Below are 14,527 nucleotides of genomic sequence, written 5' to 3' on the forward strand. Positions count from 1 at the left end.
TCAACAAAAAATATAATTATTAAATAAAAAAATATTTTTTACATAAAATATTCAAACATTAAATTATTTTTATTTTTTTAAAAGATTTTTAAAAAAAATAATTATTTCTTTTTTCGTAAAATCGAACCCAATTAAACCCTTATTCTCTTCTATTTTAAGATAAGATTAATTATAATTGTCTTATGATAATTTTATTAGAGATTTATTTGTCTAATTCAAAAAAATAGTACGAATTTAAAATGGTCGTCATTTCTGCAGCTTGAATAACTTATTTTGATCACCCTGTCAAATATAAATCAAAGCAATAGACTACACAAAGCCTAGCTAAAGGACAAGAACGATAAGATGCCTCTATGAAAAACCTTGAGAGACAAGTGGGGCAATTGGCCAGGCAACTAGCTGAACAGCCAGCTAATGCCTTTCCAAGCGATACAATTCCTAATCCAAGGGAGGAATGTAAAGCTGTGCAGTTGAGAAATGGAAAGTTGGTTGGAGAAGACACCAAAGACATCAACAAAGATGCAACAGAGCTAAAGGAAAATGACAAGGTGGAACATAAGAAAGACAAAGATGCACAAACCTCTAAGAAAGATAAGGAAATCATGAAGCCACAATAAGAGGAAAGGAAGGGAGGAGTAAAGCCCTATGTCCCCAAACTCCCTTACTCATAGAGGCTACACAAAGAAATGATGGATCAACAATTCCCTAAGTTTTTGGAAATCTTCAGGAAATTTGAAACCAACATTCCATTAGCTGAGGCTTTAGAACAAATGCCACTTTATGCAAAGTTTCTTAAGGAACTTATCACCAAGAAGAGAAGCTGGCATGAGAAAGAGACTGTGATCCTAACCCAAGAATTAATTTATCAAACATAAAATGAGGTTTAAGTAGCGATGTATATTTAAAATCTAAAATGTTGTTAATTGAATAAAAAATCATAACCAAATTTTGATTAACTAATTTAATAAAATAATTTTAAAAACGATATCCATATTATTAAAAATTGGTTAACCAAAACTAAATTTTAAAAATCAATTTTTAACTGATTAATCAAAACCAAATTTTATGCTACTCTTAATTATTTCAAATTGGTTGTCTGTTTTTTTTTTTTAAATTGAGTTATTTTTTTAAAATTAATTTTTATTTTTATAACCGGTTAAAAATTAATTTTTTTATTTTTTAATCGATTAATAACTAATTTTATCACCTAAATTAAATATTTGATGACAGCCCTAGATTTAAGCACGTGTTCAAAAAGTTTTTTCAATCAGGGGTGAGCATGGGTAGCGGATACCCGATTATCCGTCCGAATTCGAACCAAACTAATTAAATTGGTTCTGGAACCGACGGGTAATTGGGTCCAACTAGAGGTGAGCACGGGTCGGTTTGGTTCGGGTTTATGGTAAAATTAGAACCGAACCGATCAAAATATAATTGGTTCGGTTTGGTTCAGATTTGCATTTTTTTGGTACATATACCCGAACCAAACCAAACCGATTAAAAACGGATTAGTTCGGTTCGGAAAATTGAGTACCCGATGACTTTGAAATTCATAAAAAAAAAAAACTAAATTTTTATCTTACAAATTCAACAAGTACAATAAATATGTAACATCAATAGAAATAATCCAAACATGTTAAATACCAAATACATTAAAAACTAAACTCATTAAAATCCAAACATATTAATAGTGATTATTTTTGTCTAATGAAAAAGTCATATATATATTTTTTATTTTTTATTTAATTAATATATAATCGGGTTCACGGGTTGGTTCGGGTTCCGCACCTCCAGAACCGATACCCGAACCAATCACTAACAAAGATCATCGGTTTGATTCGGATTGGACCCAATTATCCGTTAATTCCAGAACCAATTTAATTGGTTCGGTTCAGATTCGGACGGGTAATCGGGTACCCGCTACCCGTGCTCACCCCTAGGTTCTGCACCCCTAAAACCGATACCCGAACCAATCACTAACAAAAGACATTGACTTGGTTCGAATTGGACCCGATTACCCGTTGGTTTTAGAACCAATTTAATTGGTTCGGTTCGGATTCGAACGGGTAATCGAGTACCCGCTATCCTTACTAATATTATAGCTTAAAATCACATAGAGACAAAAGAGAGAGAGAGTTTATTAACAGAGAAGAATATTATAGTAAAAGAGAGAGAATGAAATGTTTTATTGCTGTGTGTCTAATACTCATGCCATACTATCACTATTTATACATGTACGAGCACTTCATTTTCAACTCTCAATTAATTTGATTTTGTCTTGAAAAAGATTCCTTTAGCATTGAGAAAGATAGCCACCCAAGATATACGTGGTCATCCATATCTTTATCACAACACTTTAAACTTTTTTACAAGTCAATGGCTATATCAATGTCGCAGATTTCACCCGTATGATTTTGCCTCAAGACACGGTAGAAACTAGGAGCTTGAGGCTGACCCAAGATACTATTGGCACTGCAACAGACGATATTCATACCACAATAGCCTCATAAGTCATAATAACAAGACTAAAAACATAATAACAAACTAATAATGGCATCATAATTTCATATGGAAGAACTGTGTGACTCAACTTGGTCAACAAAATTATTTAATTAATACAACTTTTTCTCCTATTAAGTGGACATCAATGCCATTCCCAGTGGTGTCACATCCTCCATTGCATGATTACTTGACCACCCTGAAAAATAGAAACAAGAAGGCATGCCTCTGTGGAGCCAAATAGCTTTCATTTCTGTAAATTGCTTTCAAGCCTTTTGATTGCAGCACTAACACCACTTTTTATGTCTCTCTTATCTAAGTTTTCATTTGCAGCTTGATTCCCTTCATTAGCTTTTTCTATCAGCTTCAAATGGAGCCAACCTGCCAACATATCATGAGACAAGAATTTCAACAAATATAGTGAAAACTTGGTTGAATATGAGAGATTGCTACCAGATTGAGCATCAAGTGATGCTTCTAACAGCATTATATTCCACAACATATTATATATGAAACTTATGCATCTGCAAAAGTCACATCGACAATCTGAGCTGACAAAGTATCAAGAAATATAGCTATGTTACCAAGAGGAAAGCAAAATGCTGCTCCCAAAACTGATCCTAGCATCATGTTCCTAGCTCGCCAACGTAGTGATCCTGGCACTAAAAAAGGAAACAATCTATTAATACAATGAAATGAATGAAAAATGAATTGTTTTTGTGATTCAGTCCATGTTATAAAGAGTCTAGTGGCAGAGTATCATTTCTTACATATTAAACCAAAAGCTAAAGCAGTAGCTGAACTAGCACCAACAACATTAAAAACATCATGCACACCTCGCTGCTCTACAAGTAAATTTTGTAAGCTATAAAATGCAGCAGTGAACATTCCAAGGCGTACTCCTCCAACTATTGAGCCCCGTGTAACCCTAATGAACCGTTTCTCCATAGCATCTCTCATCAAACGATATTGCTCACGTTTGTCTTCTGTACTTCCAAGCTTCAATGTCACTTCTGCGTCCTTGCTCTAGCAAAACATTAGGAACTTATAAATACCATGACTAAAATTGGATAATAAAGAATAAAACCTCCACCTTCACATACTTGACAACAGAATATTTAATCAACAAAGAAAAGATAAACCATAGCACTATGTTCATGGGTTTTGTTTCTCTGTCTAAAGAAAATGCTAGCAAGGTTTATTTTTGCATTCAAATATTAGCATTCATTCCATCTATTGATTATTGAAGTGGGTCAGGTATTTATCTCCTCAACTTCATAGCAATGCATTAAAAGGAAAACAAGCTTATACAAATAGTAGAAAAGAGTGAAACTTCACATTAGATGACATGAATAAAGAGGATATATACTATCTATTGTGACAAAATAGAAACATCTTTGCATTCATTTAAGAAAGTAAGTACTCAGTTATTCTTTGTACTGCAATTGCAATTCAACAAATTAAAACAACTCTAGCCTTTTTAGCTTAAGTTCTTGAAAACCTACAAATGGATCAAGTATACCTTTATGCCAGCCTGTTGACGGGATTAGACAATCTTTTGACATCTTTATGGTACACTAATGGATTGGTTTACACCTTCCTTCTGATGTTACTAGTTCCCCAAGAAAATAAATCTCATCAAGTTAGAAGGATTGAGCAAAAACTCTAACATTTTTTGGATTATGAATAAACAATATCAAAGATAAAGTTCAAGTACATTTAACTCTAAATAGTTTCTTACCATATTATGGAAGGTAGCTTAGCGTTATATACAAGTAGTTTTTCAAGGAAAATAAATCCTCTGCATCCACACAAAAAGAAAAAAAAAAATTCTTTTGACATCAACACCAAAGTGTTATTCATGACACATCTAACAGTAAGCAAAAGAAGATCACTTTCATACACTGAGTTACACGCAACATTGAATTCTATAATGTAAAGAATGAAATCCATGATTGTAGTCTGGATGTTAGCAGTAACACCTGTTCTGTATTCAGCATAAAACACTCTCGTAGCCATACGGGAAAAAATAAAGAAAAAGGAATCGAGGCCTCTTGTAATCAGAACTTACAACAGAAGCATGCCTCCTTGCTACCGCCTATAACATGCCAGTAAATATTCCAATAACAGTTGTTGTACCCCAGTTAACAGCTAACTTTGGGGAGGCCTGGTAAAGGAAATTAGATAATATCAATGAAACTAATAATTGAATGAACTCAGGATGGTGAAGGCAAACACATTTCATAGTTATCTTCAAGAACCTAGAAGAAAAGGAAATGGGCCCAAATCAATGCTTTTTCCAATTTACTAAATTATTTCCAATATACCAATACAGATTGACCTAGGGTTGGTCAAATACATATTCATTATATTAATATCTTTGTGCAGTGGCAAAGAAACCAGTTCACTTACGAATACCTTCATATAAACAAGAAAATTTTAGTGAACCCTACTCAAATTCTTTGCCTAATGCTACTATATCAAATATTGCAGCTAGATCAATTTAAGAATAATAATGATATAAAATTGAGGAATAAAGAAATATGTGAGGAGTTTCGTACAATTGGTGTGGGGGATTCTGCGTCGTCGGTGGCTTCCATGGCGGTAAACGCCGTAAAATGGAAACGGAGTTGTGTACGGAGAAATTAGTTAAATTAGGTAACCAAATCGAAATGGAAGGAGCTCTAAATTCTCAATTTCTCATCGTCAAATCTGCCCGCGTTCTGATCGGCGTCGGCACTGACAGTTGTGACTCGTGAAAACAACTTCCTTCCTCTTCTTTGTCAGTCGATGTCACCTTTCGTTGTGACACCTTCTTCGCCAGTCCATTCACCCGAGTTTTTAAAATAGTATTTACTATCTAGACGTAAAGTTTAATGTGGCTATTACCAATTAGTACAATTGAAAGACCTTACTGCAGAGTATTTATTAACATTGCAAGCAATATGCCCCCAAAATGGAAGTTTACAATAAAAAAATAAAACAATATAACACTGCAGAGTATTCATTTAATTACTCAACTAATTAGAGTACAGTTTACATATAATTTCTTCATAGTTACTATCTTATATATAGTATGTACCGCTAATATAAATCTAAATCTCACCATTAGTTCTAGCTTTCTTTCAATTTTTTTTTCGTTTATCTGCTACCATGAATTATAACAGTAAATGAATAGCATAATATTTTTGAAGTTAAAAATCAAAATTAGATTATAGAAGATCCTCAGTTCAAAATCAAATCTAGCTTTTATATAAGAGCAAGATTCTATTAATATTTAAAAAAATTGAACAGCTCGATTATTTTAGAGTGATCAAGATTGTTTTATTCAACAACTAAGAATGTATAATTTCAAAGATTGAACAGAAAATAAAACAATTAACACTTTAACATATAACATTCCCCAAAAATTATAGACTAACCTGACTGAGTGACCGAAGAAGACGACGCTGGAGCCTGGAAGAAGCTGGCTGCTAGTAGGGGTGTAAGTTATCGAACCGGACCGAAAATAGAATACATGTATAATAGAATACAAATACTATATTTACATAATTCTCTCTCACACACACACTATTTTACATGACTTTTCTTTGTTTTCACATGACTTATAATTAATATGTTTCACAATTTGTTGTTGTGGCTTCGTGCTTCTCCAATGACAACTGATATTGAGGAGCTTATTTAAGAGTTTGAGAAACTTGAATTAGGTATGCAACAAAGAAATTTGTTGTTCCTTTTATGGTTTATGTTTATAATTTATAATCTATATTATGTTTATAATCTATAATGATTTTTTTGTTTTATTTTTGTAGAAATTGCACCAACCGGAGAAGATGATGATGAGTCTGGTGTGGATTCAGATTAAGCATAGTGGCTGTTTGGTTTTTATTTATTTTAAAGTGACTGTTTCAGTTTAAAATGTGTTTATTTTTGCTGTTTTGCTAGACATTTTTAATTGTCTTTGTTTTATGTTTAATTAAGTTGAATTTGTATTGAATTTGGATGTGATATACTCTTGTTATTCTAGTTTATTGAAAGTTTTAAACTTCATTTTATGGTAATTTAAATTCTGATTATTAGGTGTAAAAAAATCGAAAAAACCGACCGAACCAAACTGCTGTTGGTTCGGTTCGGTTCGGTTCGGTTGTTCAAACAGCAGCCAACCGAATGGTTGATATCATTGTAGAACCGATCAGGTTGGTTCGGTTGGTTTTCAGTCCAAAACCGAACCAAACCGAACCGATTACACCCCTAGCTGCTGGAGAGGGAACGGCTGACTGAAGACGAAGCTGGCTGTTGGAGAGGGAACCGCGAACAACGATGCTAACAGAGATACCGACTGAGACGCCAACAACAGAGAAAAAGTTGGTTGCTGCGTCGCTACTACTACCAGGAAGACGATGGAGAAGACGATGCACCAGATGGTCCCACGGACGAGGTGGAGAAGACGATGCGCCTGACGCCTAATGGAGAAGACGATGAAGATTGGAGAAGCTGGTTGCGTGGTAGGAGGAAGCTCTGCCTCTGCTAGGGTTTCTACTTTTTGGGTTTACTCCATGGTTCCGCCGTTAGTAAGATAGTATTAGGGTTATGAGTTGGAAAACACATAAAAAGTCATATATATATATATATATATTATTTATTTATTTAATTATGATCGGGTTCACGGGTTGGTTCGAGTTTCGCACCACAAAATCGATACCCGAACCAATCATCAGCAAATGTCATCGGTTTGGTTCGGGTTGGACCCGATTACCCGTCGGTTCCAAAACCAATTTAGTTGGTTCGGTTCGGGTTTGGACGGGTAATCGGATACCCGCTAACCGTGCTCACCCCTAAATTAGATAGTAACAAATACATGACTTCTCTTATTTTATGTATTTTGTAAGTTCAAAAAAATGGGAAAAATTAACCCTAAAAGTGATACGGTTGTTGGAAGTACTTCTTCTCCAAGTGCAGCTACTCCCGCTGCTAAGAACGATGGTCTTTCTGGTGGAACATCGCAAAGTCCAGCTCCCCCACCGTTGCCTGCCTCAAATCCTTCATCAGAAACATAAACCGAAGCTGCTGGAACTACTGGCGAGCCTCCAAAAGAGGTAAAATGTAAACCCAGTAGAGCACCTAGTAGTGTTTGGGCGCATTTTTCTATAAGTTTTTTTAATGAAGCCTGCTGCAACTATTGTAAAAAAAAATATGCATACAATAGTTCTAGTCATGGTACAACAAACTTGCATAAACATTTAAGAATTTACACTAAAAATCCTCATAAGCAAGCTGAAGAGGGGCAGAAAAATATTGCACTTGGGAGCCAATTTGAGGATGACCCTAATGCAGTCACTATGAAACTTGTTGATTTTAATCAAGAGAAAACTCGTCTTGCTCTTGCAAATATGATAATTGTTGATGAACTTCCTTTTAAATTTGTTGAGACTTAAGGTTTTAGACAATTTATAAGTAAAGCACAACCTAGGTTTAAGGTTCCTCCCGTTGGACAATTGCTAGAGATTGTATGGCTTTGTTTAGATATGAGAAAGAGAAGTTGAGAAATTTGTTATCTGAAAATCGCCAAATGGTTTCCCTTCCTACCGATACTTGGACCTCAATTCAGAATTTGAATTATATGTGTGTGACTGCGTATTATATTGATGAGTCTTGGACATTGCATAAAAAAATATTGAATTTTGGTTTGATTACTGATCATAAGGGTGAAACTATAGGGAGAGCCTTAGAACAATGCTTGCAAGAGTGGGGTATTAGAAGGATATGTTGTGTAACTGTTGACAATGCTAGTGCTAATGGTATTGTAATTTCGTATTTACTTAGAGGCATGGGTGATTGGAATGGGTCAACATTGTTAAATGGGGAGTTCATGCATATGAAATGTTGTGCTCACATATTAAATCTAATTGTCGATGATGGTATGAAAGAGATTGATAGCTCAATAACTAAAATCAGAATTGCATGCAAGTTTGTTAGGTCATCTCCTTCTAGGATGCAAGCTTTTAAGAGGTGTGTTCAAGAGGCTAATATAACTTGTAAAGCCAGTGTAGTGTTAGATGTGCCTACTAGGTGGAACTCTACCTATTTGATGCTAGAGGCTGCTGAGAAGTTTGAATCGGCTTTTAGTCGGCTTAGTTATCAAGACTCATTTTATTTGTTGACGCTTGAGTCTGAAGGAGGACCTCCTGATGCTAATGATTGGAAAAGGGCACGTGTGTTTGTGAAGTTCTTGAAAATATTTTATGATGTAACTCTTACTTTTTCTGGTTCTTTGAATGTCACATGTAATAATTTTTTCAATAAATTGTGTGACATTCAAAAAATTTTGAATAAGTGGAGAAAGATGGCGACACAAATGAAAATGAAAGTAAAACTAGACAAATATTGGGAGGGTGATGGCATAAATTATTTTTTCTTTGTGGCTGTTTTTCTTGATCCTCGTTACAAGTATGAGTATGTTGAATTTTGTTTTAATCGGGTGTATGGGTTGAATCAAGCCAAAGATATGTTGAAAAAATTGAAGGATATCATTCATAAGTTGTTTGAGTATTACTCCATGATATATCCCCTTCCGGATGGTAATTCTTCTGGTAGTTTTAATTCTAGTATTACCTCTCATGATCATGGGGTTGGTGGTGAAAATGCAAATGAGGAGGAAGATGACTTCGAAGATGAGTCTAGATTGAGGGTTAAAAAAAGCAAGGTGAGGTCAAAAGGAATGAATTAGAAAGATACATGGAAGATGATGTGGAGGATAACATTTCCGGTTTTGACATTTTGCGTTGGTGGAAATTGAAATCAATGAAGTATTATGCTCTTGCTCACATGGCTAAGGATTTGTTGGCTATTCTCGTCTCTACCGTATCTTCTGAGTCGGCATTTAGTACTAGTGGTCGTGTGCTTGACCAATTTAGAAGCTCATTAAGTCCTTCTACTGTTGAGTCTCTAATTTGCTCACAAAATTGGTTGAAGACTCAAAAGAAGATGTATGACTTAAAGCAAGAACTTAAGGACCAAGAAAAACTTGAATTAGGTAACTATTTTTAAATTATATTGCTTTAAATTATTATGTAATTGTTGTTATTGTTGAGTCTTTAATAATAATTTAATTACTGTTAATGTAGAGCTTTCAACTTTAACAATATCTAATGAAGCCATTAGAGTTGATGTTGTTTACAACAATTTGAGGTTAATATTTTTTCACTAATTATTTATTTGTTGAATTACTTTTAATTAATCAATTTTATATATTAACATTAGCTAATTATATGCTGATTTTTTGAAGGTCACAACTTCTCTCTTAAATATGCTTGGTTGATGGAGTGAAGGATTATGAAGTGAAGACTTCGAAAATTAGACAAATATTTCTATTGCACTTTTGTATTTAGCTTCTAATGTTTAGATTTTAATGTGTTTTGGTTTTAGCTTCTTTCAAAGATTATTCACTAGACTTTTGTATTTAACTTCTAATATTTCTATTGCACTTTTATATTTTCATTAGACAAAGATTATTCACTTTTAATATATTTGGATTTTGATGAGTTTAGTTTTTAATGTATTTGGTATCTAATATGTTTGCATTATTTCTAATCTATGATGTATAGACACTGACACGGACACGGGACACGCTGACACACGAATTTTAAAATCTTACATGACACGGGGACACGCATACATATAAAATATAAAGTATTTTTTAGATAAATCGTAATGATATTTTGATATTTTATTGACATTAAAATATAAATTAAAATTTTTAATTATTTTTAATGTCTTATTTTAATTATATCAAGTATTTAAAATAATTTTTGTTTTAATAAATAATAATATATATTATATCTAAATTTATTTTAAAAATATATGTTAAGAATAAGACAAGACACGTTGACATGTGATGGTATTTAGGTGTGTCCAGATGTATCCGAAGAAAAATTTTTTATTTTTTATTAAGACACGGTTGGACACAGCAGACACACGTGTCGGACGAGTGTCAGTGAGTATCGTGTCCGAAATGTGTCCGAGACGCGGACACGACAACTCAACAAAGTGTCCGTGCTTCATAGTTTCTATTGATGTTACATGTTTATTGTATTTGTTGAATTTTTAAGATAAAAATTTGCCAATTTGATTTTTTTATGAATTTTAAAGTTATCGGGTACCTACTATCCGAACCGAACTAATCCGCTCTTAATCGGTTTGGTTTAATTCGGGTAGAAACACAAAAAAATACAAATTCAAATCAAATCGAACCAATTTTTTTTTATCAATTCAGTTCTAATTTTACTTTAAACCCGAACCAAACTAACCTGACCTGTGCTCACCCTATTTTCAGTTCTTATGAAATTTGCTGTTAAAGCGTGAAATTTCAAAATCATCCTTGTCCAAATTATAATATTCCAAATGTATCCTTGCCTTTATCTAACCATGTTGCTCTTGCTCTCCTTTCAACTCTTTAGTGTAAACTGTAATTGAGCAGTGACAACAGCTGAGGTCCTTGGAGCAGTGCGCCGTCGCCACCGCTCGCCGCCGACGCAGTGCGTCTTTGCCCGCTCGTCAGTGAGCCACTGCCACTGTGCACCACCACCCCTGTATTTGTGTGCGACTCCTCCTAAGTGACAAGTTGTGTAAATCTTGTATATTTTCGCTCTTTGCTTGTGTTTTCTGAAACTTGCCATTACATGCTCACTAAGTTTGTTAATGCTTTATGTTATTACGATGCCCTAGCAGTTAGTTATTAGCGTATTCTTCTTGAATCAATATCTACAGCAGTAATTCATCGTTCATCGTTGTGTTCAAGTCTCTTTGGCCACCTAAGCATCGAGTAACACTATAAGAAGAGAGATGAAAGCCCCTTCCTCTCTGTTCCTGAGGGGCCACATTCCTTGCGCCAATTCACTCCTCACTACTTACAAAGGTTCTATCCACTTCCCTCATTTCTCAACTCTTATCAAGTGTGACCACAAAAATCGCTTTCCAATAATCAATTTTCTTACTTGGCACACGGCTGTATTGTTATGTGATTAGCTGCAATTGTTGGCTGTTGACTTTGATATTCCTTCCATCGGTAGCTTTTCATTTACATTTTCCCATTCAAATGAAGTTTCAGTTTCCTTTGTAGTTGACTATAGTTGGGTATTAATGCAGGAGCACCCAATGCAACAAAGCATCCCATCTTCTACTTCTGTAAGAGCATCCAAACTAATTCATATGAAATTGCTAATGGAAGCTACAATCCCACTGTACAGCAGACAAAAGAAAAGAGTATGATGGTATGTGTTACTCCCATAACTGTCATGTGCTATCATGAAAGTTTATCATGATTGGTTTTTTCTAAATACAAAAGTTAGCTCAAGGAGGAGGACTAATGAAGCTATTAATAAAGGGTAATATTGGCCAATAGCCTAGTAGACTTAACACCTCCACATCGCTCTAGCACTAGGCCATAGCCATTTGGAATGTGAAGTTTGCGGATCAGATATTTATGGCATATGATATTGTTACATCATTAAATTGATGTAGTGGATTATCTATTAAAATGGTTGGAAAAGACTTGGTTGTTGTATAAAATTTTATATGATTAGAACTTCCAATTCAGTGATGGATTTTGTGAGTAAACAAATCAGCAAAAAGTTATTTAATGCAAGTATAAGCGTTATTTTATGGTGAACTTATGTAACTCGATCATCTCCTTTATATTCAACATCTTTTTAGAGCAGATGTTTGGGCAAGTTTCAGTCGGAAGGATTTAGGCATTTGGCTTCTATTTGGTCCAAAGAGCATGGCAATTTTAGAGGGGTTTCCTTGTTGAGTCTTCTTTTGTCTATTCTTATTTTTATAATGAGGATTCTTTCTTCTAAAATATTTTTTTTGTTATATTCTTCTTTTATCAATGGATATTCTCCTATTGAAAACTAGCATGTTGTCATTAGTATTTTCTTTAACCTTGGCATAATCTTTGTTTCTTTTGTTTTTATCTAAATATCCAATTTAGTTATTCTTTCTTATGAGTGTTGTTTTGGTAGCATGGAAATATTTGCTTATGTTAAATATAATTATTCAAACTGTAGGAGAAGCAATCTAAAAAAATTGAATCTATTGGAGCTTTTCAAAAGTTGCCAATAGTGATGCCATCTATTGACATTCTTGAGTCAGCCCTAAGAAAGGTGAAGAAGATTTCTCCAACGAAAGGTTCTTGACCTCAATTTGTACTTAATTTAGTTACATGTTAATCTCTTTCATCAACATTGAATTTTGGTTTGCATAAACTGTAGGAATTGCAAATATTGCAAAAAGAGAGAAAAACAAGGGTGCTAAGCAACTTGATGCATTAATGAAAGTATGTTATTAACTTCCTCATATTCAATGCCTAGAGCTATATAATGCCTATTTTGGGCTTTCTGGCAATATGTCTTATAAATCATAAAGTGAATAGGGATAAAGTTAATGCTATAGTTCTTGCTAGGAACTTGCTGTTCCTTTGAGGACGTATGTGGAGAACTTTCCTGATAAAGCATATCTTCATCCTTATGAAAGGTCTCTTATTGAGTTGACACTTGGAGACGGATACTATGAAAAGGTATGTTTAAAGAGTTGCATTGCAGCACTGGACATGTTTTAGACTTCCATTTGCATGTTCCCATAATTATTAAGGGTACAGTACTATATGTTATATTGAGATAAATCTGTTATATGTTAGACATAATTTTTCTACTGTAGATTTACAATTGTTTAACAGGTACTAGGAAAAGTAGATACATTAAGGAAGAGGGTAGTCTCTGTTGGAAAGGAACATGCTTCACTTTGTGCAAAGGTATCTAATTATTTACATAATTGTTTGACATATTTCTTGGTTGCGTATGAAAATACCAAACCTGTTAATTTATGAAATTGGGAACGAAACACCCGATCTGGCAACCCTTGGTTTCTAGTAAAATTCAGTCTCTGATTTTATAGGGTGAAGTTCTCTGTTTGCTCACAAACTGTTAAAAGTTCTATTTTTGCTCATTCAAACCAATGAAGTTTCTGGTTTGCCATCTCGTAAACTCACTTATTGGACCAGCAGACCAATTTTTTTGGGTCAATAGCAGCTTTCAAGCTCATGAAACAGGCCAACCTATGCACTATCTTACCCAAGTCCGAGCTAAGATGTCACATTCTGTCCTCATATAGGCTATGATGTTTGGCAGCTATTTGTCCTTGCAAAGGTGGTTGTAATTTTTCTTTCTCTTTCAAGATTCGTCAAGCTTTTCAAGCCAAATCCATTGATGGTTACCTAGTTATATTGTAGTGATTGGAGAAGAAAATGACTGGATATTGATTATATAAAACAGAGGTGATCAATTGGCAATTAGTAAAATGGGTTTTGAGTAACAGCTCAGTCTCTCCCACATTCTAATCCAATATATGCCTTCCTCTCCTAACCTCTCCACACCTTACATATAATCCCATTCACTATTCTCTCTCCACCAGTTCACCATTCTGTTATGCTCTATAGGATTCCATGCTCACCGTTCTAGTTATGTTTTAATGAGATTTTTACGGTCCTAGTTATGTTTTTCTGCTTCTCTAGCCTCCAGAACCATTCCATCATCACTACTATAAGCATTTTATTGTGATCCATGCCCTATTAATGATGGCTGTGCCTGTGATGCTGTTGCTTCAAACATTACTGATGAACATATCTCAAGTTTTGAGTAGCTTTTTTGAAAACTTCTGTGTTTTACAAATTATTTACACCCTCTATACAGTCTCTGATGTAGCATCTATCCCGCTGTCTTATCTGCCAATATATTTTAGAATTGACTGTTGTGTGTTGCCGTCCAAGATTGACAGCTACAAGATCTATCAGATGGAGAGTCCCGATATATTGCTTCATATAACCATCATATTATTTTGTTGTTTGTATATACCACATGCTATAGTTTCCTTTCCTAAAATGGTTGACATACTTCATCTTCCAACAGTCTTCATCAAAGAGAGAAGCAGAGGAACGATTGAATGGGGTAAGTTGCAAATCCCACATGGAAAT

General features: G+C 34.3%; 2 protein-coding genes and 1 long non-coding RNA gene across 13 annotated transcripts in view; 2 read left to right on the top strand and 1 right to left on the bottom strand.

Moving 5' to 3' along the window:
* On the bottom strand, positions 2,457–5,393 carry LOC107605324. Of its 4 annotated transcripts, XM_021104976.1 has the most exons (6): positions 5,061–5,285; positions 4,571–4,666; positions 4,241–4,300; positions 3,270–3,525; positions 3,084–3,161; positions 2,457–2,880 (listed from the first exon to the last, which is right to left on the bottom strand). In XM_021104976.1, exons 3-6 carry the CDS (start codon positions 4,241–4,243, stop codon positions 2,747–2,749), a joined length of 471 nt encoding a protein of 156 aa, XP_020960635.1. In that variant the 5' UTR covers positions 4,244–4,300; positions 4,571–4,666; positions 5,061–5,285; the 3' UTR covers positions 2,457–2,746. The 4 variants fall into 4 exon arrangements, with proteins under 4 accessions (XP_020960635.1, XP_020960637.1, XP_016162660.1 ...); XM_021104978.1 differs by lacking the exons at positions 4,241–4,300; positions 4,571–4,666 and having other exon boundaries at positions 3,336–3,525; positions 5,061–5,393; XM_016307174.2 differs by lacking the exons at positions 4,241–4,300; positions 4,571–4,666 and having other exon boundaries at positions 5,061–5,393.
* LOC110264162 lies at positions 6,158–6,549 on the top strand. The gene is made up of 2 exons (XR_002349893.1): positions 6,158–6,206; positions 6,312–6,549. It is a non-coding gene; the product is annotated as an uncharacterized LOC110264162 (long non-coding RNA).
* The window catches only part of LOC107605322 (nucleolar GTP-binding protein 1), an 8,814-nt gene continuing 5,208 nt past the window's right edge, over positions 10,922–14,527 (top strand). The window contains exons 1-8 of one of the 8 annotated variants that reach the window (XM_021104985.1): positions 10,922–11,118; positions 11,269–11,413; positions 11,644–11,768; positions 12,567–12,687; positions 12,771–12,835; positions 12,962–13,075; positions 13,235–13,309; positions 14,463–14,501. In XM_021104985.1, coding sequence (XP_020960644.1) covers positions 11,341–11,413; positions 11,644–11,768; positions 12,567–12,687; positions 12,771–12,835; positions 12,962–13,075; positions 13,235–13,309; positions 14,463–14,501 — 612 coding nt within the window. In that variant the 5' untranslated portion in view covers positions 10,922–11,118; positions 11,269–11,340. Of the gene's footprint in view, positions 11,133–11,265; positions 11,414–11,643; positions 11,769–12,566; positions 12,688–12,770; positions 12,836–12,961; positions 13,076–13,234; positions 13,310–14,462; positions 14,502–14,527 lie in introns of all 8 variants that reach the window. The other 7 variants (XM_021104981.1, XM_021104982.1, XM_021104984.1 and 4 more) reach the window with 7 other exon arrangements.

This window comes from Arachis ipaensis, chromosome B06, assembly GCF_000816755.2.
Source record: "Arachis ipaensis cultivar K30076 chromosome B06, Araip1.1, whole genome shotgun sequence".
NCBI classification, from domain to species: Eukaryota; Viridiplantae; Streptophyta; class Magnoliopsida; order Fabales; family Fabaceae; genus Arachis; species Arachis ipaensis.

Coding starts and splice junctions, on each gene's coding strand:
- LOC107605324 (XM_016307174.2), bottom strand. CDS start 5,099: ATGGAAGCCACCGACGACGCAGAATCCCCCACACCAATT. Junction 3,162..3,269: donor TTTAGCTTTTGGTTTAATAT/GTAAGAAATGAT, acceptor TTCCTTTTTTAG/TGCCAGGATCACTACGTTGG. Junction 2,881..3,083: donor AGCATTTTGCTTTCCTCTTG/GTAACATAGCTA, acceptor ATATGTTGGCAG/GTTGGCTCCATTTGAAGCTG.